General features: G+C 43.5%; 1 protein-coding gene across 47 annotated transcripts in view; it reads right to left on the reverse strand.

Annotated features, from left to right (window-relative positions):
* Positions 1 to 14,478: 14,478 nt before the first annotated feature.
* PARD3 (par-3 family cell polarity regulator) overlaps positions 14,479 to 24,204 on the reverse strand; it is a 717,956-nt gene continuing 708,230 nt past the window's right edge. For all 47 annotated transcript variants that reach the window (XM_028826180.2, XM_077946211.1, XM_028826181.2 and 44 more), the window contains one exon: positions 14,479 to 16,477. In XM_028826180.2, the coding sequence (XP_028682013.1) occupies positions 16,084 to 16,477 (394 nt within the window). In that variant the 3' untranslated portion in view covers positions 14,479 to 16,083. The remainder of the gene's footprint in view (positions 16,478 to 24,204) is intronic.

The following is a 24,204-nucleotide window of genomic DNA, read 5'->3' on the forward strand; positions in this document are numbered from 1 at the left end:
CAATGCAAGGCTACACAGATAACAATCAAGTTAACATAATACCACCAATGGAAACTAATAAAGCTCTAATATCTGACACCAAAGAAATGGATATCACTAAATTGCCTGAAAAATAATTCAAAATAATCATATTAAAGAAGCACAATGAGATCCAAGAAAATGCAGATAGATTGCTAAATGAAATTAGAAAAACAATGAGTGAACAAAATGAAAAGTTTAATAAGGAAATAGAAACCATAAAAAGGAACCAAAGAAATCCTGGAGCTGAAGAATATAGTGACAGATCTGAGAACTTCAACAGAGAGCTTCAAGAACAGATACAATCATGCAAAAGAAAAAATTAGCAAACTCGAATATAGGTGACTTGAAATTAGCCAATTAGAGGAATGAAAAAGAAAAATATGGAAAAAGAGCAAAAAATAAAAAAAATAAAAAAATAAAAAGCATAAGGCACCTACGGGACACTATCAAGCATATGAATATATAAATTATGGCAGTCCTAGGAGGAGAAGAGAGACAGAAAGGAAAAGAAATCTTATCTTAAAGTATACTGTCTGAAAACAAATGAAATTTTAAGAAAGATATGGACATTCAGAAGCATGAATCTCAAAGGATCCCAAATAAGATAAACCCAAAAAAGAACACTCTGAGACACATTATAATCAAATTGTCAAAAGCCAAAGACAAATAGGAAATCTTGAAAGCAACAAGAGAAAAAACTCATCATGTATACAGGAACCCCCATAAGGTAGACTTCTTGCCAGAAACCTTGAAAGTCAGAAGGGAATGGGATGAGATATTTAAAGTATTGAAAGAAAAAAAAATGCCACCTAAGAATCAGGTGCCCAGCAAAACTGTCCTTCAGAAAAAAACATAAGGACATTCCCAGACAAATAAAAGCTGAGGGAGCTCATTACCATGAGACCTGTTTTACAAGAAATGCTAAAGGTAGTTCTTCAAGTTGAAATGAAAGAACGCTCAGTAACAATATGAAAACATATGAAAGTATAAAACTACTAGAAAATATAAATACATAGTCACATTCAGAATAATACTGTAATGGTGGTGTGTAAATCACTTTTCACTTTAGTATAAAAGTTAAAAGACAAAAGTATTAAAAATAATTATAGCTAGAATAATTTGTTAACAGATACACAACATAAAAAGATGTAAAATGTGACATCAGTGGCATAAAATGTAGTGGGGAGTAATCAATGTGTAGAGTTTTTGCATGTAATTGAAATTAAGTTGTTAGCAGCCTTAATTAGAATGTTATAAGATGTTTTATACAAGCCCCATGGTAACCATAGAGAAAAAAACCTCTAGTAGATACGCAAAACATAAAGACAAAGTAACCAAAGTATGCCATATAAAGATTTAACAAATCACAAAGGAAGACAGCAAATAGGAAGAAAGAAACAATGGAACTAAAGAACAGTCAGTAAACAATAACAAAATGGCAATAGTATTTTCTTACCTCTTAATAATTACATTAAATAGAAATGGATTAAATTTTCTAACCAAAAGTCACAGAATAGCTAAATTGATTTAAAAAACAAGATCCAACAATATACTGCTTACCAGAGACTTATATTAGCCTTTAAGACACACACAGGCTGAAAGTGAGAAATAAAAAAAAACATATTCCATGTAAAGGGAAACCAAAACAGAGCAGGAGTGGCTCTCCTTATATCAGACAAAATATACTGTCAATCAAAATCTGTCTAAAGAGACAAAGAGGGTCACCATATGATGATAAAGAGGTCAATTCATCAAGAGAATATAACAATTAGAAATATATATGTATCCAACATTAGATCACTTAAATATATAAAGCAATTTTTAACAGAAGTGAAGAAAGAGACAACAACACAGTAATAAGGGACTTCAGTATCCTACTTTCAACAATGGATAGATCATCCAGACAGAGAAACCATAAGGAAACAGCGACTTGAATAACACTATGGACCAAGAGGATCTAATTAATGTATACAGAACATTCCATCCATTAGGAGTATAATACACATTCTTTTCAAGTACACATGCAACATTCTCCAGGTTGGATCTTTCATTGAGCCATAAAACAAGTCTTAACAAATTTAGGGAGATTAAAAATCATCCCAATCATTTTTTTTTTCTCACCACAATAATATAAACGAGAAGTCAAGAACCAGAAAAATTTTGGAAAATTCACAAGTATGTGGAAATTAAACAACACAGTCCTGAACAACAAATGGGTCAAACAAAAAAACCAAAGGGGAAATCAAAAATTATCTTGAGACCAAGAAAAACAGAGACACAAAATACCAAAACTTATGGGAGGCAGCAAAAGCAATGATAAGAAAGTTTTAGCAATTAATGTCTACTTTAAGAAAAAAGAAAACAAAGAAACAACCTAACTTCACACCTCAAGAGACTAGAAAAAGAAGAGAATAAACAATAAATTAAAGAGAATAGAAAGACAAAAGATCAACAAAACCAAGAGTTGTTTTTTGAAAAGATAGACAAAATCAATACAACTAGCTAGACTACCAAGAAAAAAAGAGAAGACTCAAATAAATAAAATTATAAATTAAAAAGAAGACATTGTAACAATAGCAAATAAATACAAAGAATCATGAGAGACTAATAAGAAGAGGTATATGCTATATATGGGGATATATTCAGAGAAATGTGTTAGGCAATTTTGTCATTGTGTAAACATCATAGAGTGTATTTACACAATCCTGAATGGAAGAGCCTGCTATACACCGAGGCTATATAATATAGACTAAAACCTGTACATCTTATTACCATACCGAATACTATAGGCTGGTGTAACATAATGGTATTTGCATACTTAAAGAAAAGGTGATGAATTGCACTACAGTGTCACAATGGCTATGAGGTCACTAGGCAATAGGAGTTTTTCAGCTCCATTATAATCTTATGGGATTACAGTCATATATGGAGTTCATCATTGATTACAACATTGTTACGTGGCACACAACTGTATTGAATAACTTAGAAGAAATTGAAACATTCCTAAAAACAGACAACCAATCAAGACTAAATTACAAAAAATAGAATATCTGAACAGATCAGTAACAACTAAGGAGATAGAATCAATAATCAAAAGCTTTCCAACAAAGTAAAGCCCAGAACCAGATGGCTTCACTGGTGAATTTTACCAAGAGTTTAAAGAAGAATTGATGCCAATTCTTCTCAAACTCTTCCAAAAAACCTAAGGAAGAGGAACACTTCCAAACTCATTTTACAAGGCCAGTATGATCCTCATACCAAAACTAAATAAGAATGCTACAAGAAAACAAAATTACAGGCTAATATTCCTGATGAACCTAGATGCAAAAAATCCTCAATAAAATACTAGCATACCAAATTCAACCGCACATGAAAAGGATCATACACCACGTTCATGCATGATTTATCCTTGAGATGCAAGGATGGTTTAACATACACAAATCAATAAATCATATACACCATATTGACAGAAGAAAAAGATAAAAATCATATGATCATCTCAATGCATGCAGAAAAAGCTTTTGCCAAAATGAAACGTATTTTCATGATTAAAAACTCTCAACAAAATAGACACAGAAGGGATGTAACTCAACATAATAAAAGCCACATATGACAAGTCTGCTGCTAACAGCTCTTCCTCTAAGACTGTTACCAGGAAGTGAGGGAATCCTCGGTTCTTGCCTAACCTGGAAGAAAACATTCAGCCAAGAGATGCACAGCAAGGGTTAAGCAGCAGAGTTTATTGAAGGAAGATAAAGTACATGCCTAGAGACCAGTGGAAAAAGTTCCAGGCTGGTCCAGCTGGAAAAGTCATAGTAGCATAGTAGCATAGTAGCAGTGTTTATTTAAAGAGGCAGTAAGCTCTGAAAGATGAGAGAGCAGGCAGCACAAAAGAATGAGCCAGCAGCCACTAGTGCTGGGGAAATGCCCTTCATGAGACTCTTACACGATTATTCATAAAGGGGCATGAGGGGGTGTCACTTACAATCCTGTTTCAGGAGGTCCTTTGGATGCACATGCTCTGTGGTTGTACATTCCAGTACACACATCATGTGTCTCAGTAGCATTTAACATCTCCATCCAGGGGTGTGCTTTTTACTATTACAATGAGCATATTCTAGAGTGAGTTTTTGGAGGAGTGCACATGCTCGTCAATGGAGAGTCCCTAGCATGGTTATCTCCAGCTAGGGCTTCATAAATCCCCTTCAGGTCTGAAGGAGCCCCAACGACAAGACCAGATGTGATCTTGTCCTCTTTGCTGACTGCCAGTGGGCAGCATCTCTAGGACTTCTTTTACCAGGGGGCTCCCCTGCTGCTCATTTCTGGCTATCTGCTACTCTAACAAGATCAGGAACAAGACACAGGTGCCCACTCTTGACACTTGTATCCAACATAGTACTAGAAGACCTAGCCAGAGCAATTAGGCAAGAAAAAATAAAAGCATCCAAATAGGAAATGAGGGAATTAAATTGCCTCTGTTTGTAGATGACATGATTGGATCCTGGCTCCTGCCACGTGGTGTTTGCATCTTAATTCAGTCCCCACTCCTCCATCTGAACACTTAAGTTCTGCGTGAGGTTGCATGCTGGGGTCGTTGGGCCATGCTCAGGTTCTATGACCTTTAACCTGAGGGTGTCCATGGCAGCTGAAAAACAATTCAGCTTTGCTACATAATCCAAACACTCGGTGATAAGTTGTTAATATTGGGGTTATTTCTTCCTTTTCTGTACACACACACACATATGCACACATATGTACCTATACACACATATTTACACATATACATACATACATATGTGGCCATGATGAAGGCACAATTTGATATTCTAGTATCTTTTATTGAACATTATATTGTGATTATATTTCTATATTGGTGGAATTTATTCATAAACATTCATTTTAATAGATATAACATACTACTACATTCTATGCCATAATTTCCTTAGCCATTTCCCTAGTTTGGGATGTTTACGTCCAATTTTTCTGGCCTATAAACAATATTTTTTAACAGCTTTGGGCATAAATCTCTGTCTACCTTTTGAGTTTCATCAGCTATATTCTAGAAAATGAAACCTCGGGGTCACAGGGGATCGAGTTTTTGGGATCTTGATATATTGCCAAATTCTTGTTAGATGTTCAAATCCTTCAGGACTCAGTTTACAAATCACTCCTCACAAACTTTCACTGCCTCTCTTTTTTTTTTTCTTTCGAGACAGGGTCTTGTTCTGCCACACTGGCTGGAGTGCAGTGGCACAATCATGGCTTGCTGCAGCCTCAACTTCCTGGGCTCAAGGGATTCTCTTGCCTCAGCCCCCTAAATAGCTAAGACTACAGGCACACATGACCACACCTAACTAATTTTTGAATTTTTTGTAGAGATGAGGTCTCCCTATGTTGCCCAGGCTAAGTAATCCTCTGGCCTTGGCCTCCCAGAATGCTAGGATTATGGGCGTGAGCCACAGCACTGGCCCCCATCTTAATTATGACTCCTTTCCCTATTATTCCACCACAGCAACTCTGTTTTCACTGCTCTTGTCACAACATAGTGCACTCTATCTAGTAGTGTGTTTACTTAATTAATGTTTGCCCCTGCCTCTGGACTGTCATTTTAATGAGAACATCAAGGTCTCTTCGTTGTTGCTATAGTTGTGGAGATGGGGTTTTGCCGTGTTGCCCAGGCTGGTCTCAAACTCTGAGCTCAAGTGATCCACCCACCTCAGCCTCCAAAGTGCTAGAATGAAAGGTGTGAGCCACTGCGCCCAGCCCAGGGTGGCTTTAGTTCACCACTGAATGCCCAGTGATGGAGACATTGTCTGGTATATTGTAGGCCCTGAATGAATGAATAAATGAATGAATGCATGAATGAGTGGTGTGTATCATCAAGACACAGACACACAGCAGGGAAGCGGGATTGGGAATTGGGACTGCTGTGATGGGTGGAGCTATGACACCCGCCTCTAGGCACAACGCCCACATGCTCCCAGTGAGTCCTGCCTCATCTCCTAGGGCTGGGCAGTGTTTAGAGCTAAGCGTCTGCCTCCCTCAGAGACCCCACAACACACCCTGCTCCACACCCCTGTCTGCTTCAGATGTCAGAAGGAAGCCCAAGACCTCTAGGTCCCATCTTTAGGTGGTCTCACCTCCCTCAGGGATTGTGCAACCCCACCCTATTCTTGCCCTCACTGGTGCCACCTTCCCAGTGGTGGCTTCTGGAGGCTCCCCCCGCACATATTTGGGGGTTGGAAATGGGACATGTGTCTTTCTTACTCCCGTTGACACTTCCAGGTCGTCGTTCTTCCTTTCTCAGGAATGCCTCCCCTCCTCCCTCGAAGCTTATAATTAGACCATGCGTTATTTCACTCCTTCTCACTATCTCCCATGGGCTTGCACTCTGTGAAGTTTTGGGAATGCCTCCCCTCCTCCCTCGAACCTTGTAATTAGACCATGCGTTATTTAACTCCTTCTCACCGTCTCCCATAGGCTTGCACTCTGTGAAGGTTTTAGCATTGGACTCGCTGTCTTGCAACCATATTTGTTGTTGATGATGATTTTGGTGTCCTCCAGCACACTGGTCTCCCTGCTCCTTGACTGCCTCACTCCCTATCTCGCCTTCTGCCTTGTGTTCACCACCGTGTCCCAGGTCACTCCTACCAATGTCACTCCTGCCAGTATTCCCTCCAGAGTCTCTACTGAAAGCATCCTAGTCTCATACAACACAGATCCCCCAACTCCAACCCATCTGCTCCTTCCCACTTCCTAGTCCTGAATCCTGCTTTATTTTCTCTGTGCCAAGCATCACTCTCTGAACGTTACACAGCCTGGCTATTCCCTGTTAGTGTAAGACTGGGTTATTCCCTAGTGAGTTTCCAGCATCTACATGGCACCTGACCTACAGCAGGAGCCATGAATGAATGAATGAATGAATGAGTAAATGAATATGAGATAATTATTTTCCCTAAACTGACTGCATATTCTATGTAGTAAATTTCAGGCCACATAAAGTGGCATCTTAAAAAAAATCAATATTGGCTTCTTTGTGGCCTTACAATTACCTTGAACAAATCACACACACAGGATATCTCTGAGTTTCAATTAATCCAGAGGGAACCACTAAAAGGACTTAGGATACAGAGCAGAAGATACCAGCGTAGTCTGCAGAGTAACCAGTCCGAGATTAGAAGTCCCTGATGAGCCATCCCCGAATGAATGGAGAGAACATTTCCTGGCTTACGGGAAGGAGAGCCGAAGCCAAGGGAAGTGGCTCGTTCAGCTGGATTAGTTATTGGAAACTCGTTTCCCTAGGCCAGCCAGTCCTTCCAGACGCTGAGAGTCTGTGGCTGTCTAGTCTCTTCTCCAGGGGCGTGGGATCACGGGAGATGGGCCTGCTGCATCAGCTCCTGGCTCCTGCCTTCTGGCCCCCGCAGTCCATTTGAAGGCGCAATGGAAGAGAAGCGCCCGTGCTCTCAGGGCCAAAGCCGCAAGCCAGTCCTAGAGAGCTTCCAGAGAGAGGCCCTCCAGTCCTAGCCGGCTTCCCCAACTCTGCCTCCATGCTCTGAAACTGACCCAGAAAAGCAGGCACGTTAGCAACTGGCGGTGTTTCTTTCTCAGATACGGGAACTGTGTGTGCTTGATTAGGATCTTGAGTGAAATAAGCCATCATTTCATTGAGAATGTCTCAGAGCTCAAAGTTTCTTTCTATGTATGCATAATTAATATTCTACCTCTTTGAAGATAAATGTTATCTATCCAACTCTGCAAATGGATCATTTCCCCTTGGCTATTACTATGTCGTCTCCTTTCCCAAAATAAAATAAAATACAAAGACAAAATGGTATGTTAAAAAAAAAATCCTCGCTAAAAATGATTTACATTTTTATTCCCAACATGAAAAGCTCAAGAATGTTTTTAATGCCTGTCCAGCTTGAAACCCGCTGCAAATGTCTTACAACATTTTGTAACAGGCTTTTCCCATCTGTGCTGAAAGCAGCTGATGATTTAATGCAAATTGTTATTGTTTCGCAATCTCCCAGCGATCTTTGCTATTTTGGATTAGCATCCGAGGCCTTTTTTGCATCTGCTACAGAAGCCCGACTGTGAGGAACTGGCGTTTCGTTGAAAGCTGCGCCCTGCTTTCCTCGTGTTTCAGATCCTCCTCAGTTTCCAACAGTATCACTTAACTCTTCCTTATCTCAACCTTGAAACCTGGCTTAGAAATGAACCCCTTCTGGTCTGAGGGTCTTAAACACTGAAGCAGAGAAGGCAGAGCATGAAACTGTGGTCACCAGCAAGGGAGCCTAGGAGGCTCTGCACATCCACATGGAAGCCTGGCTAAAACATCTATTTCAGTAGACTTTTCAAATTTATGACCCCCAGTGCCTAAAGTGTAAATGAACCATTATATGTATATGTGTATAATGCATTTGCATACATATATAATATGTAATTTTATAATATAAATAGTATTATGATTCACAAAATATTTTAAATTAAAAAAAATTTTTTTAGATGGATTCTCATTCTGTTGCCCAGGCTGGAATGCAGGGGCGTGATCTTGGCTCACTGCAACCTCTACCTCCTGGGTTCAGGTGATTCTCTTGCCTCAGCCTCCCTAGTAGGTGGGATTACAGGTATGCACCACCACACCCAGCTAATTTGTTTTTGTTTTTTGTATTTTTAGTAGAGATGAGGTTTCATCATGTTACCCAGGCTGGTTTCAAACTCCTGACCTCAAGTGATCCACCTGCCTCGGCCTCCCAAAGTGCTGGGATTACAGGTGTGAACCACCGTGCCCGGCTTTAAATTAAAAAAAAAAAAAATGTTAAAGACGTGATCTTGTTCTGTTGCCCAGGCTAGAGTGCAATGGTGTGATCATAGCTCACTGCGGCCTTGAACTCCAGGGCTCAACCAAACCTCCCATCTCATCCTCCCAAGTAGTTAGGCCTATAGGTGCATGCTGCCGTGCCCGGCTAATGTTTTTTTTTTTAACTTTTTATAGAGATGGGGGTCTTGCTATGTTGCCCAGGCTGGTCTCAAACTCTTGGCCTCCCGCTTGACCTCCCAAAGTGCTGGGATTAAAGGCTTGAACCTTTCATCATACCCATAATATTTATTTTCAAAGGATTACTAATTTTGCAATTGTTTATACTTTATGTTGTGCTTATTTTCCTCATCAACGAAAAGTACAATGACCATCAAGTAAGGAATTTAAAATTGCCTAAAGTAAAATATTTTTATTTGATAAAAGTGTTGCATCACAAGTAGGGGTCACAGTTTGGACAATGAGTTTTGGGTTCTCATTGAGCCACTCATCACCTGGCAAGTCTCAAATTCTCGGTTTCTCAGTCTCCTCATGTGTAAAATTGAACTATCATTTCTCTAGCCTGCTTCCCAGGGTTTGGGGACTCAAGAAGAAAAGATGGGAATGTTTTGCAAATCGTAAAGTGCTACGCAAACAAATCCACCAAAACAAGTGAGAAGCCAGGAGTGGACTTTGCAGGTTCATATTTTGCGGGAATGCTTTGGTTGCTGGGACCGGAATGGGAGCTCCTTGGGCCTGGATAGAAGTCAAGCCAAGCAGATAAAATTAAAGCAAGTTTGGAAATAGAGCTCCAAGTCAGGGCATGTGCACAGCAAATTCACTTTGAGGCTTTACCAGTTCAAAGGTTTGCTGTACTCCAAAACATCCCACGTTCTTTGGCGAGCCCTAATCTGACCCATCTCAGTGTTGTCGGCCAACGTTTTTACCTATTTAATCCCACTGTAAACAACTGCAATGCATACGTTGCTGCTGACAACTCGAGCTGGGTAAACTCAAGTCAGATACGAACTGAACCCTGAAACCAGATCATTAGCCCGGGTCACGACTGGTTTAGAAGTTTGTGTTGTTTTCCTTCCGTCACTTGCCAGCAATCTATGGCACTTTCCCCCTCATAGTTTGCAGTCAGCTGGGCCCAGAGCCATGCGAAGCTGTTTTTAATGGCAAAACCTTCAAAGTTGTACTTAAAATATTTGCATCATAAAATCCCTCATGGAAGCCAAACCTCGGTTTCAGAAGGAACCTTCTCGCAAGAGGGGAGACTGCCTCCAGGGAGCGAAGAAGGGCCCCTGCTCACGCTCCCTCCTCCCGCAGACGATCTGCTGAGGCTGCCGACACCCTGTGGGACCAGATCATCGAGAGGCATCCACAGAGTCTAGGAACAAACTCGAAATGGCTTTTCTAAGCCAGCAACGGTGTGAGGTGACTCAGCAGTTCACCGTGCAATTCAGAAAAAAAGGTGTTTTCACACATTTAATTGATCCTGTGAGCAAGTAAGTGCTAAGCAGGAAAGATGAGGAATTGTTCAGCTTCACAGTGGGAGGACTCAGTTCCTTGCCTCCCGCCCTCTTCTCCCATGTCCAGCGTTAAACAGACCCATCCGGAGTGGGGCAGGCCAGCACAGATACCATGTGCTTAAAAAACATACAAATCAGGAAATAAAAACTGATGATTTAAATCGGAGCTCAGAAAGGGGAAAAAAAATAATGAGAAAAAGCGGTTATCTTCTTCAGGAAAGGATTTTTGATCTTAGGGGATCCGTAATGGAATTCTTTAAAGGTGAAATTCCCTATCATGTCTCAGCCTTTTTTGGCTAAGATCAAGTGTGAAAGTGAAATTCCCTGTGATGGGGCTTATGATGGGACTTAACTGAAGGCAACTAAATTTATGGACAGAGGACATCCATAGGCTTTTACTTTGCTGAATAGAATAGGAAAGCCTAGGAGAGGAGAGGGATGCCTGCTGGCGAGAAAGATGCTAAATTCTGGAGACAAGAACCCATCTAGCTGGGTGTGATGGCTCACCCCTGTAATCTCAGCACTTTGGGAGGCTGAGGCAGGGGGATTGCCTGGGGTCAGGAGTTCGAGACCAGTCTGGCCAACATGGTGAAACCCCGTCTCTACTAAAAATAACAAAAATCAGCCAGGCGTGGTGGTTCACACATAATCCCAGCTACTTGGGAGGCGGAGACAGGAGAATCACTTGATCCTAAGAGGCTGAGGTTGCAGTGAGCTGAGATTGCACCACTGCACTCCAGCCTGGGCAAGAAAGCAAGACTCTGTCTCAAGGGGGAAAAAAAATCCTTCTATATGGGATGCAATGAGAATCTTCCCTTTTCCCCATAGGCACCAAAGCAGAATATCAGTTTCTTGTTTAAAAAAAAATTCTTTAAAGCTTATGTTCAGAATTACAACTCTCATCCCTGACACATTAAAAAAAAGTCAATTTTATTCCACCAGCTTTTGTGATCTAATCATTACTCAGAGCTGAAGGTGGTTTCCCATTAAAGCATCTCCGTCACTCTCACTTTCTGACCTGTGAACGTTCTTATTAGCTGCCTTATTAAGATGATATCCTGTCTCTGAAGAAAAGATTATCTCCTTACCTGACATGTCATTATCCAAGTAATCTTTGTTCCCTCCTCCCCACCCCAGAAGAAGAAAAAAGCTGACTGTTAACTAGACATTTCAATGTATGGTACACTGTGCTATTGGAAGGAAGACGTTTCTAAAGGAAAGTAGCTGGAGGTGGGTAGTTGAACCTCATGACTTACTCTTCCATGACTAGCAAACAAAGCCAGAAAGTAAGAAGTACCTGCCTCATCCTAGATTGGTTTCAGAAACACCCGAGCTTTAAGGACTCATTGTATGAAATAAGAAACCCATTAAAATACCAAAGAGAGAATGACATATGCAAAACTACATATACCTGTTATGTGAATATGCAAATGTGTGCACTTTCTAATAAAAAATACTGGAGCAGGGCAGCATTCTTGACGACTGCCGTATGTGGGTGAAACAAGGGCAATGGCGTGGACAGAGAAGTCACCGGGATGCCTGGTCTCCCACTCGCTGTCTCCTCATTGTGATACTTCTTGTGGCCAATGATCACAAAGAAGATATCCGACAAAGTGGTTTGCTTATTTTCCACCCCTTTTCAAAATGGGTTTGAAATAAAACTTAACTACCCCAACTCCATGAAACAGAAAATTCATTGGGTTTACCCTCTCTCATTGGATCTATTGGACTTCATTGGCAGAAACACAGAGAAGTTGGGGTCCTACTCTCTGCCCTGTTCTGGGACAGCCCTGTTAATTGTGGGGTGCTTTTGTAACCCAGGGTCCTCGGGTTTTCTGGGAACCTATGGAAAAGTGCCCACTGGTAACTGTTGCACCCTGAGTTCTCCTTATTTCACAAAAGTTCCAGGAAGCAACCCAGACCCAGCAAAATAAAAACTAGTTGGATCCAGAGGTGCCTGAGTTGGAGGGAACTTTGGTGAACTCTTCTCCTTACTGCACTAAACACTCCACCCAGGGAGGAACTTATTTGCCATTTTCTACCCATGCGAAGGATGTAGAAGCCTGATCAATGACTGTCCCTGTACCATCCTTACTCCACCTCACAGGGGTGTCCAATCTTTTGGCTTCCCTGGGCCACGTTGGAAGAAGAATTGTCTTGGGCCACACATAAAATACACTAACATTAACTAACGATAGCTGATGAGCTAAAAAAAAATTTTTTCAATCGCGAAAAAAATCTCCTAACATTTTCAGAAGGTTTACGAATTTGTGTTGGGCCGCATTCAAAGCCATCCTGGGCCACATGTGGCCCTTGGGCTGCAGATTGGACAAGCTTGACATACGATGACTCAGCTCACCAGCCCAATAAAAGCCGTTTTTGCCTCCGTTCAGGGAGGTACTGATTTTGGGAACTATCTCTTGTGTCCTCCTCACGCATTGCCAGTAATAAAACCCTTGGTGAAATCCTCCCTGGCTGTGGTCATTGGACCATGAACCGCCAAGTGATTGAACCCTAACACTTTGACCTTTGAGCTGTCCTCGGTCTGACCACAGAAAGAGAAGGTGGATGGCAGGGCTTCAATTACATATAATATAGATATGCTATGCAGTATTTTTATAATTTCTAATACAAATGACTATATACTGTCTTAATGGACTAAGAGTGGAAGTGATGCCATAGTGGAGACCATCTTTTCCAAAAGACAGGTGAGTTCCCCCACCTCCATCCTCATACAAGAGTGGGCTCGAGGGTCTCCCTTGCTCTCCTTTCATGCAATTGCGGCTTCTGAGGGAACTGGGCAGATCCCAGTGCCCATCTCGACAGCACCTGGGCCGGCTCCTCCTTGGGACACGCCCTCCCAGGGGATACCCTTGAGTCTTAGCAAAAGGTCCTGAAGCCAGGAGCCTGGTCGACTGAGTCAGGATTGCTTCCTAGAGCCTATTTTGACTTCTCTGTGGACCATTCCTACTTCTCTTCCCAGTGCTGCTCAAACTGTCAGTTTCAACCCACAGGTCCCTTTGTGCTTTGGGTTCCCACCGTGCGATTATTGCCTCTCCTACTCTGCTGTCCACTGTCAGTTGAGACAAATAAGCCATGTGTTTTGGTATTGGCAATGGGCCTCCTGCTCAGGGAGGAAATGAACAAACCTGTCCATCTTCCCTTTTCACTCCCCACCTGGAATGCTTGAAAGAACCAAGGAGGTGGTATTGCCTTGGCTTGCCACGCACCCCTCATTCCTAATCTTGAGGTGACAGAATTTGGATGTAGTGACAGGATGAGGGTTGCTATGACAACCCACTGAGGCTAGGTGCTCCGTAAGAGGGCATTTTTGACAGGTCCTCACAAAGCCTGCCATTTGCGTGGGGACCAAATCTCCTATATTTGTGCACAAGACATACCTAGGGACATAGCACCCTTTATGCCTTCAAAACACCACATGCGTATTTGTGGGCATCCCTCTCAAAGAAATAGCAAAACCTTACTTTGTAATTTGGGAAATAAGAACTAGGTTTGTATTGGAAGTGGACTCAAATCTGGACCTTTCTCTGGGCTCACAGGAGTCAAGGCCAAGACTCAATCAAAACATCTGGCTTGCTAGGATGATTCCAAGGGTGCAAAGGGCAATCATGGGAATATCATGTCACTTTCTGCGTTAATTTTTCAATTTAGTTCGAGCTGTACTGGCTCCTTCAATTCAGAACTCCTCAGGCTTCTTTAGGCAGCCTGGGCCTTGCAGTGGACTGTTGAAGGTTCTTCTGTCTCCCCTTCCCCTCTCTCCTCAGGTGCTCAAATATGCAATCAACCACCAGTTCCTGTGTTTGCAAACTTCCCACTTTGAGACTTCCAACTGTAAGGCTGTATATTGTCTTAACGGACTAAGAGTGAGAATGATGTCATAATGGGGACCATCTTTTCCAAGGGACAGGTGTGTCCCCCCTCTCCATCCTCATCCAAGAGTTCGCCCCAGGGTTCTCCTGCCCCGTTTCATGCACATTTTCCTCAGATGTGTGGAAACTTCCAACTTTCTCTAAATATATTTTGAAAAAATCACATCTGTTAATATACCTTTTAAAAAAACCCCAGCTAGGCAAGGTTGCCCAGGAACATCAGAGACACCAAAAGAACAGGAAGAAATATGCCTTTTATTAGGAGTCGCGTATGTACAGAGAAAGCTGTTTCTCACAGCTCAGGGGAGGCTGTGAGAAAGAGCCACTGTCATCCAAGGTCACTGCGCGTACACTGCTAACACCACTTAGACACGGCTGCACATTATTAAGAAACAGAACCATGACACAGAAGTGCAGAGGAGACACAGGTATGTGTGTGGACACATCATTTCTAAAAACAAGTCAACACAAAAATACAATGTGCCAATAAAAAAAAAATAGGCATATCCATACATGTCTTTTTTTCTGTTTTTAAAGTGAATACATGGTATACTGAGCTTTCACCTCCAGCTTTTTCCACATCGGAATTCACAGGCACTTTGGCAACCCAGCCACGTTTACAATACAGGATGTTCAGAACGATGAAGGACGATGGGAGCCACCGAGGTCCCCGAGACCCACACACACACTCAAACACTGACGCGAGAGTGAGCTTCCTGCCACCGCCGCTGTGGGACCCGAAAATGTTCTCTGTGTGATGTGTAACGGCTTTTCCTTTGTCTTTCATGTTTCATGGCAGAATTACTTAGGAGCGTGGCATCGCCAGTCAGATATGCAGCGTGTGGATGCATTAGACAAGCATCAATTGCCTCTGACTTGAAAAACCGTAGAGAGCAGATCAAAATGACCGTCTGGTTTATCTCTGTCCCATTCTGTGCCCTTCCTGACAAGCTGTCAGAACGAAAACTAATGAAAATAATTACTGGGATGTACTGGGCCATGAGCTCTTCCTAGGAGAATTTATTTCTTAGCTCTCCCCTCCTGATAGACACATGGCCAATGGCATGCCCAGCTTCCCCCGGCAGGAGCCACTCCCGTCTCCCACGTTCCCCACACACAGCTGTGGTGGCTCAACCCACGCGTCAGGAACAGGACCGAACAAGCCTATGTATAAACGCAGACTAGGATCATCGCTTTATTGGTAATGTTGAGTTATAAGGCAGTTACAAAAGGACCCCCATGGTAACCAAACAATGTTGGACTATGGCTTAGCTTTGCAATAGGGTGACCGACTCTCCCGTCACAAGGAGCTGAGAAAGGAAAGAGAAAACCACACTGATGACAAAGTATGACAAACGGCTGTGCTGTGAAGTACCAGAAAGCCCCATTTTTTGGTGTATGTCGCCCACTTTTCCTCCTCCAGAGACTGAGATGTCATCTCACAGCTCAGAGAACTGAGAGGGAGAAACAGGGCCGCGCGTCATCCTCCGCGTCAGGTGAATTTGTCTCGCACGTGGTGCAGGGACGCTATAACCAAGCCGCGGACAGCGCATAAGTCGGGCCGAGACTCCCGGCACTGTGGAGAGGCGCACAGCATGTGAACGCCTCGAACAGATGATTGTCACAGGGCGGGAAATCCTTCCATGAAACAGACATTTGAGACATCGTGGCAAAGACATTAAGGCCTTCCATTTCTTTGCCTATACCGCTTAAAGGCACTGATACCAACAACAGAAATACTCCATAGTACCATCGAGGTTTTAAAAAAACTCCCAAAATACAAGTCTTCATAGGAAAATGTCTTTTATTGCGTGACATGAAGCATCCGTTCTTTGCGCGCTCAGGAGTAGAAGGGCCTCCCTTTCTCAGGAGTCTGAAGTCTGTTCAGCCTCGCAACCTGAGAAGGGGAGGGCGGCACATCTTGCCGGAAGGGCCCCTTGGGAGGGGCGTAACTAGGGTCCTGGACTTTCTTATACGAGTCATAGTTGCTCGGCCCCTCGGAAGGAGGCTGCTTCTTCATCTGCTGCTCCTTCCGCCTCTGTTCCTGGCGAAGGAGCTCCTGAGTTTCCAGCATGACCCTGGCGTTGAAGCCGTGTCCTCCCAGGTAGCCGTTCCTGGAGCCTTGGTAGCTGGAGTACCTGGGGTTCTCTTTGGCACTCTGGAAGCCTTCCCCGGGGGAGTAGTTCTGCTCCCAAGAGTCCTGGGAGACCGAGCTGGCGTTTTTCCTGCTTTGCCTAGAAAGCAAAACCAAAGGTTAGTGTGAGGGTAGGAAGAAGGAGGGAGAGGGAGGAAAGGGGGCAGGATGGGATGGAATATGCATTTTCATGTTTCAATAAATATTCCTGTTCTCTCATCACATGCCAGACACTGTGATAGGGGCGGCTGGAGAATTCAAAAGTGACTGTCCTCAGCAAGCGCATGGTCTTAGACAACTAAACTAACAATGAGTAAACAGGAGAGAGAACTAGACTGTGCAGCTACTTAAAAAGAGAGTCATCTTCCTGTGTCTGAGCAGGTTGTGTCTGTTCTGCTTAGGGTGCCAATATCTCCTGCAATTTAGACACACTGGCAAAGCAGAGAAGTAGTAGAGGTTTGGTAGCTTCCATGGTAGGAATAACTGCTCACTTTAGAACATTACAATTCAATTCTAAACAAGCACAGCAAATATTTTACACAGCTGCCACCATAATGCCAGAAGCGCTAGCTAATATGAAGGACATGTAATGGATTACAATGTGGGTTTGGTTATGAAAGATTTAAGTCTAGACTCCTTTATGATAAAAAATGCAACAGGCAGTCCCTTAAAGCTCTGGCTTTTGAGTTGTGTGTGTCAGCAACTTACACTCTCCGGGATACCTGCTCATCGAGACTGGAGGGAGAGTCCGGAAGTCTGTAGAGTAAGCCCTATTTTCTTATACATTTACCTTCACCAAAGGCCAGGGTAACCCACTTAACTTGCTTTCTGTCGCCCCAGGATAGGGAAGTAAATCAGAGTCATATGGAAATTTCAAATTCTTACCACTTCTGCAACAGGGTTGCGCATGATTTCCAGGAAACATTGTTGTTTTGAAACATCTTTAATTTACTATCAAGTCTCTAGATGGTTTTATGAATTTACAGTAAGATTGGCTATGATGAAGTAAAACAGTTCTGTGCCAGAAAGGAAGACATGCCCTAATTTTTTTGCCTTGAAAATGGAAGAGGGGAAGAGACAATTGAGTAATAAAACAAAATATATTGCTCCACTTATCAATAAGAAAATCATTTGGCAACAGTATGTATTGCTCAGCCCTTTCCATCAACATACACAACACGGCTGAACGTTCACAAAGACACTCATGGAAGGAAAAGAAGGTCCGGGAAGCCACTGCATCTCCCGCAGGAATGATGCAATTTGCATTTTTGAACATTCAGAATTGCATCAATATGGTTTGGAGGGAAATCCACCCATTTTCCATATGGCCTAAAATGTAGTCGGAAACATTTTCAGTAAGGAAAATGACCGTAATGTCCAGCATCGCCTCTGGCTATGACGATGACTGCATGAGCATTCAGAGCATGTCTGTCTGGGTCTCTTTTAAGGGAAGACTGAACCATTTGTACAGTCAGCCCAGGTAAGAATCCTTAGATGCGATGGAATAGTTTATTTGCCTAAAGCACTGATTATCTTCACTTAAAAAGTCATAAATTAACCTGCCCAGAGACAACACTGTTGGAAAATGCTGGTATGAAACCAGGGATTTGACATTAATCATGAAACTTTAATTAAAACAAGGAACTTGTGACTGATACTACAGCAACAAAAATGGGATTCCTTTATGAGTTATCAGTTTGAAGATAATCAGAAATAGGCTGCAGACATTTCACCTCTTTTTCATCTCTGGCCTGCTAAGATCCATCAACCCCCTTCCTCCCCAGCTCCATGGAACCCCGGGTTTCACGCTATGGTGGCTGTGCACCCTACGTGGATTCTCTGTCATCCCCGGAAGACAGTCTTTCTAGATTTAAACAGGGAGAATTCACTAAAGGTTTGTTAGGGATGGAAATTATAACAATGTGGGAGAATGATTTTTTTTGCAGCTAAAATTTTCTTCAAATTAATCAGTAAAGAGAGAAGGAAGCAGACTGCCCTGAGGTCTGAAGTAAGATATGTGGGTAAAATGCACGTAAGACACACACACACACACACGCACACACACTTCCTTGGTAAGGAAGTTAGCAGTATCTATATGCTCTTGATTAAGGGTAGAATGAGAAATGGGCCAATTGTAGAGACCAAGGGAAGGAAACGGACAATAAGAGTTTCCTGCACTAGGAAACCAGGCATCCAGGCAGCAGGGCGAGGTGGGAGAGTGACTTAGGCTCAGAGCAACGTAGATTCAAATCCTGAGCCTGCCTCTGCCTGGCTGTGTGACACGGGGAGAGTTATGCTCACTGGGCTCAAGTTACCTTACCTGTGAAACAGGCATAATCTCTAACCTTGAAAGGCTGTGGGGAGAAAGAAATGAAATAACACATGTAAAGTGCTTAGAAAAGTGACTTGCACTCAGTAACTGATTGACTAACAGGTTCCAGAGGAGTAGTTTGAAGACAAAGTCACACTGCCTTCAAAGATTAGGCTCTGAGCCTGGGTGTGGTGGCTCAGGCCTGTAATCTCAGAACTTTAGGAGGATGAGGTGGGAGGACTGTTTGAGGCCAGGAGTTTGAGATCAGCCTGGGTAACATAGCGAGACCCCACCTCTACAAAAAATGTTTTGAAAAAATCAGCCAGGTGTGGTGGTGGGTGCCTGTACCCAGCTACTTGGGTGGCTGAGGTGGGAGAAGTGCTTGAGCCCAGGAGGTTGAGGCTGCAGTGAGCCGCGACTGCTCCACTGCACTGCAGCCCGGGTGACAAAGTGAGACCCCATCTCTAAAATAGGAAAAATAGAAAAAAAGGCTCTGGATTTAGAGAGGCATCTTTTTGAGCAAAGAAGAAAATTGTTTTTAATTTAATTATTTTGTTTTTGAGACAGAGCCTCACTCTTTGGCCCAGGGTGGAGTACAGTGGTGCAATCTTGGCTCACTGCAACTTCTACCTCCTGGGTTCAAGGGATTCACCTGCCTCAGCCTCCCGGGTATCTGGGATTACAGGAGCGCACTACCACACCTGGCTAATTTTTGTATTGTTAGTAGAGATGGGATTTCACCACGTTGGACCAGGCTGGTCTTGAACTCCTGAACGCAAGGGATCCGCCCACCTCAGCCTCCCATAGTCCTCGGATTACAGGCATGAGCCACTCTGCCTGGACAAAAATTGTTTTTTAAAGTTAGCTTTCCCTTCCTTGGTTGGAGGGATTGAGTAGAGATGCCAAGACACAGAAACGCAGCAGAAGAGAAAGGAGCCCTTGCTAATTGAGGGCAACTCAGCACACTGCTGCAGACATCAGAGGGAAGCCCGCGTTCTTCCCACTGTACTGGGAGCCCTTGGCTAAGGCCATGGATAACAACAGCAACAAAACATCAATCTCCTTTCGCTGAATTTCTTTATAAGCAACACATAGGACTGTCTGGTCCTGCATGCAATGAGCCCCCTGGACATTTCTGAATCCACTCAAAGCACACAGCGCAGTTTGGCAATAACTATCACCTAAAGATTACAAGCACCTCCAACATGGCCTGGAGACCATCAGCACTGAGAGGACTCAAACCAAAAATCTGATGTCTAAGGAAAGCCATTAAGCCACCAGCGTGACAGGGACACAGACAGATGGAGGAAGACAGAAGGAGCGAGGCTAAGAAGTTGGGAAGTAGATTGGAGACATAATAAATGGGGCTCATGGAGAGAACGCAGGAGGGTGCAGAGGCACACACAGCTTGGAGGGTGAGGTATACAAGGCTTTCGAGGAAGTCAGACCACGGCAGACAGGGAGCGAGGGAGGGGAGAACAAGAAATGGAGAGGCAGGAAAAGAAAATGAAGGGAAACACCAAACCAAGAACCTTACGTCTTTCTACCAGTGCCTGTGACTGCGCACGCCTCTATTCCATTTGGGGGCTGCCTTTTGGATACTAAGGAAAGAAACTAATTTAGGAATGAAAGAAAGATGATGTCACAGGGTACAGATCAGTGACAGAGGAGCAATTTTTCTGTTTGTTCTACTGCACAGCATGGTAGGTATAGTTAATAACAGTATTGTACATTTCACAATGCTGAGAGAGTAAATATTGGAGGTGATGGATATGTTAGCTAACTTGGTTAAGCTTAATCAATTATTTTATATTGTATTCATAAATCATAACATCACTTTGTGCCCTACAAGTTATACAAACTGTCAATTTATAATTTTTTTTTTTTTTTAGATGGAGTCTTGCTCTGTTGCCCAGGCTGGAGTGCAGTGGCACGATCTCGGCTCACTGCAAGCTCCGCCTCCCGGGTTCATGCCATTCTCCTGCCTCAGCCTCCCGAGTAACTGGGACTACAGGCGCCGCCACCACACCCGGCTAATGTTTTGTATTTTTAGTAGAGACGGGGTTTCACCGTGTTAGCCAGGATGGTCTCGATCTCCTGACCGTGTGATCCACCCACCCTGGCCTCTCAAAGTGCTGGGATTACAGGCGTGAGCCACTGCTCCCGGCCTATAATTTATAATAAAAAATACATTATTTTAGAAAAAGAAAAACAAACAAAAATCCTACTCTGATTGAGAACTGAGTGTGGGGCCACCACACAGCTCCTTTTTCCTGCCAACTAGTGTTACCACCTGGCCAGTGTTTCTCACTGACATTCCAAAATGTAACTTGAAATCTGTCTGTAGTTTCTTACTTACAGTTACAATTTACAAACCACTGTTTCTCATATACATGTCTCTAATTCAAACCACCTTATCTAACGCAACTGATACAAAGCCCAGACCATTTGTTTTATTTTATGCTCCACTTTGTAACTCTACTTTTTTTATGTGTGTAATCTTTTTGGTTTCTAATGCCATACCAACTTGTTTAGACAAAACTCTGTTAATTGTCAACATCCGAAAAGCAGAGGTCAAGTGTCTTTGAAGAATATCACATGTCAGAAACTTGGACTGGACTCAAGCTCATGGAGGTGGCTGCAGTCCCCCTGACCTCCTGTTTGCTTTCTTTCCCTTGCTTCAGATCTCTGCACACAGCCTGCCGCAGTGTGTGGCTGCTTTGCGAGGCATCAAGCTGGGCGCAGGGTTCTACGTTCCTAATCTCCCTCACAAACAGGAAGATTCCCATTGATAAATTATTCTCTAGAGGAAGACAAGAAGGTACTGCAGAAGCCTACCAGCCTCTGCTGCCCAAACTTACATAACTCTTTGAGGATGTCTGCTTTTCTCATATCTAAATAGGATAAAATGACTAAAAATAGGGAGCTACAATTAACCCAGAGGGAAAGCTGTAGTTATTTAGGGCAACACTAAATAACAGCGGAGGCACTAGCGGTAGCGGCTGCAACCCTCCTCTGCGTGTAAATATAGATACTTCTACCAGGCGCTTCCGCAGGGAGAGGCGGAGAAGGGAAGAGATGTCAGGGCTGAGTGTAAAGAAGGGAGAGGAATGGGAAGGCAAGGACGAAAGGTTCGGCTGGGAATGCATGAGCTACTTTGGAATGCAACCAGGAGAAATTCAGTGGAAGCACCTGCCTCTCTCTTTTGCCTCTTCTGAGGACTGGGACCCAAGCGCCCCTTCTCCCTCCCAATTGCCCTGCCTTCCCGGCCGCCCACCGCTGTCTCTCTCACCTCCCTTTCTCAGCCCTTGGCAGCTCCCACGTCACCGCTCTCATTATACACACTTTGCTATGTTTCTCTTTCAATCCTCAGAGACACTCTCAGGCATGGCCAAAATTTATGAAGCCAAACAATTGGCCAATAAAAATAAGAACACAGCCCCTGCCCTGACAACACCATCCACACAAGCTATGAAGTGCCCTGGCCCACCCGTGTGGTCGTGCAGGCAGGGCCGTGCCAGGTGGGCCAGTTGGTCCACGCTGTCGGCTCACCCTTCCGATGGAATGCAGCCACACAGACTCGCTGGGCCGCGGCGGGTGAGGGGGGCAGTGTGGCAGGGAGGGTGGATTTTACACAGACGAACCTTGATGTCTAATTCAAGTGCCTAGGCATTTGATTCACTGGGTTGATTCACACAGTGACCTCCTTCTAAATGCTAAGGGCAGGAGAGCATTGAGGGGAACTTTGTACCTGTTAATATCCCAAATTTGGGGCCAGGCATGGTGGCTCACACCTGTAATCCCAGCACTTTGAGGGGCTACGGTGAGCAGATCACTTGAGGCCAGAGGTTCGAAACCAGCCTGGACAACATGGCAAACCCCTTCTCTACTAAAGATACAAAAATTAGCCAGGTGAGGTGGCGCATGCCTGTAATCCCAGCTACTTGGGAGGCTAAGGCATGAGAATTGCTTGAGTCTGGGAGGCGGAGGTTGCAGTGAGCCAAGGTCATGCCACTGCACTCCTGCCTGGGCAACAGAACAAGACTCTGTCCCAAAAAATTTGGCAACAAAAGCCCTTGATAGCAACAGGCCTTATAAAATCATAGCTTAGGACATGGGCAGGTTCAGGTTTGAATGCTGGCAAAATGACTTACCAGCTGTGTGAGCTGGGGGAAATTTACCTACTCTGAGCTCTTTCCTTACAAGATAAGATTATATCAAAGGTCCTATAAAGACCAAAACTCTAATGACTCTTACCTAGAGCAGGCTAAAGAAACTGGCAATTCTCCTTTTTAAATGAAAAAATACTTTAGTACTCAAAGGGGTTATACATAGCCTTATGGATTGAAACAGAACAACTGAATGAATAAATTGCTTCAACAGATGGCACGCATGCCCATGGAGACTCATCCACTCCATGTCCCCTTGGCTGACCTGTGTCCATGTGGTGAAGTCCCTTGTGGTTGTTACAGTGATTATTAACATATAAAGAAATTCGTCTTTTTGAGACAGGGTCTTGCTCTGTCACCCACGCTGGAGTGCAGTGGTATGATCTCGACTCACTGTAACCTCCGCTTCCCAGGCTCAAGCGATCCTCCCATCTCAGCCTCTCACGGAACTGAGATTACAGGCATGTGCCACCATGCCTGGCTAATTTTTGTATTTTTTATGGAGACAGCATTTTGCCATATTGCCTAGGCTGGTCTCGAACTCCTGGGCTCAAATGATCTGCTTGCCTTAGCCTCCCAAAGTGCTGGGATTACAGACCTGAGCCACCGTGCCTGGCCAGGACTCATCTTTATTAGAAATTGATCAAGATCAATCTACATTGGTCAGTCAAAATAAGCATGTGTCTCCTAACTCCCCAAAACTGTTTTGCTCAAAGTCAAAAGTCTACCTGATACCAACATGGCAAATGCATCTTTTCCTACTTAAAATATTTTTGTCCCTGGTATTGAAATACAGCAACAAATGTCTATAAGAATTGTGGCTACTGGAGTCACTTGTTTTGGGAAGTTTAAAAAGCTGAATGTTTTTCAATATTTTTATTCTTCATTATGCCTGAAAAAAATACTTTGATGGAAAAATAGTTACTATTTCAATGTACTGGCACTCAGTCACCTGAGATCCTTTGTCGGAGAACTGGGTCAAGGCCTCTCCCCTGGGGAGCAGGCAGGTACGGGTTGCTTGCTTGGTTCCCAGCTAACAAGCTCAGCATCCCTGAGACCCTCTAAAGTTAAACATGGGTGACAACAGTGATGATGGGACAGTAAGAGAGTGAGGTTTGGGACCACGGATCCCACACAACCAGGGCATATCCCGATCTTTTTATGGAGCTCTGGATTTATGAAGTATCATTGATTCTAATTACCCTATGTGCTAAGCCAAATAAGGGTTATCTTCTCATTTTTCAGATGAAGATACTGTCTTGTCCACACGGGAAGCAGGAGAGCCAATACTAAGAAGCCAGTACACCAGTCGCCTCACTTTTTTAGGGAGCTTGTGGTTGAAAATAC

The sequence above is a fragment of the Macaca mulatta genome, chromosome 9 (genome assembly GCF_049350105.2).
Source record: "Macaca mulatta isolate MMU2019108-1 chromosome 9, T2T-MMU8v2.0, whole genome shotgun sequence".
Taxonomy (NCBI): Eukaryota; Metazoa; Chordata; class Mammalia; order Primates; family Cercopithecidae; genus Macaca; species Macaca mulatta.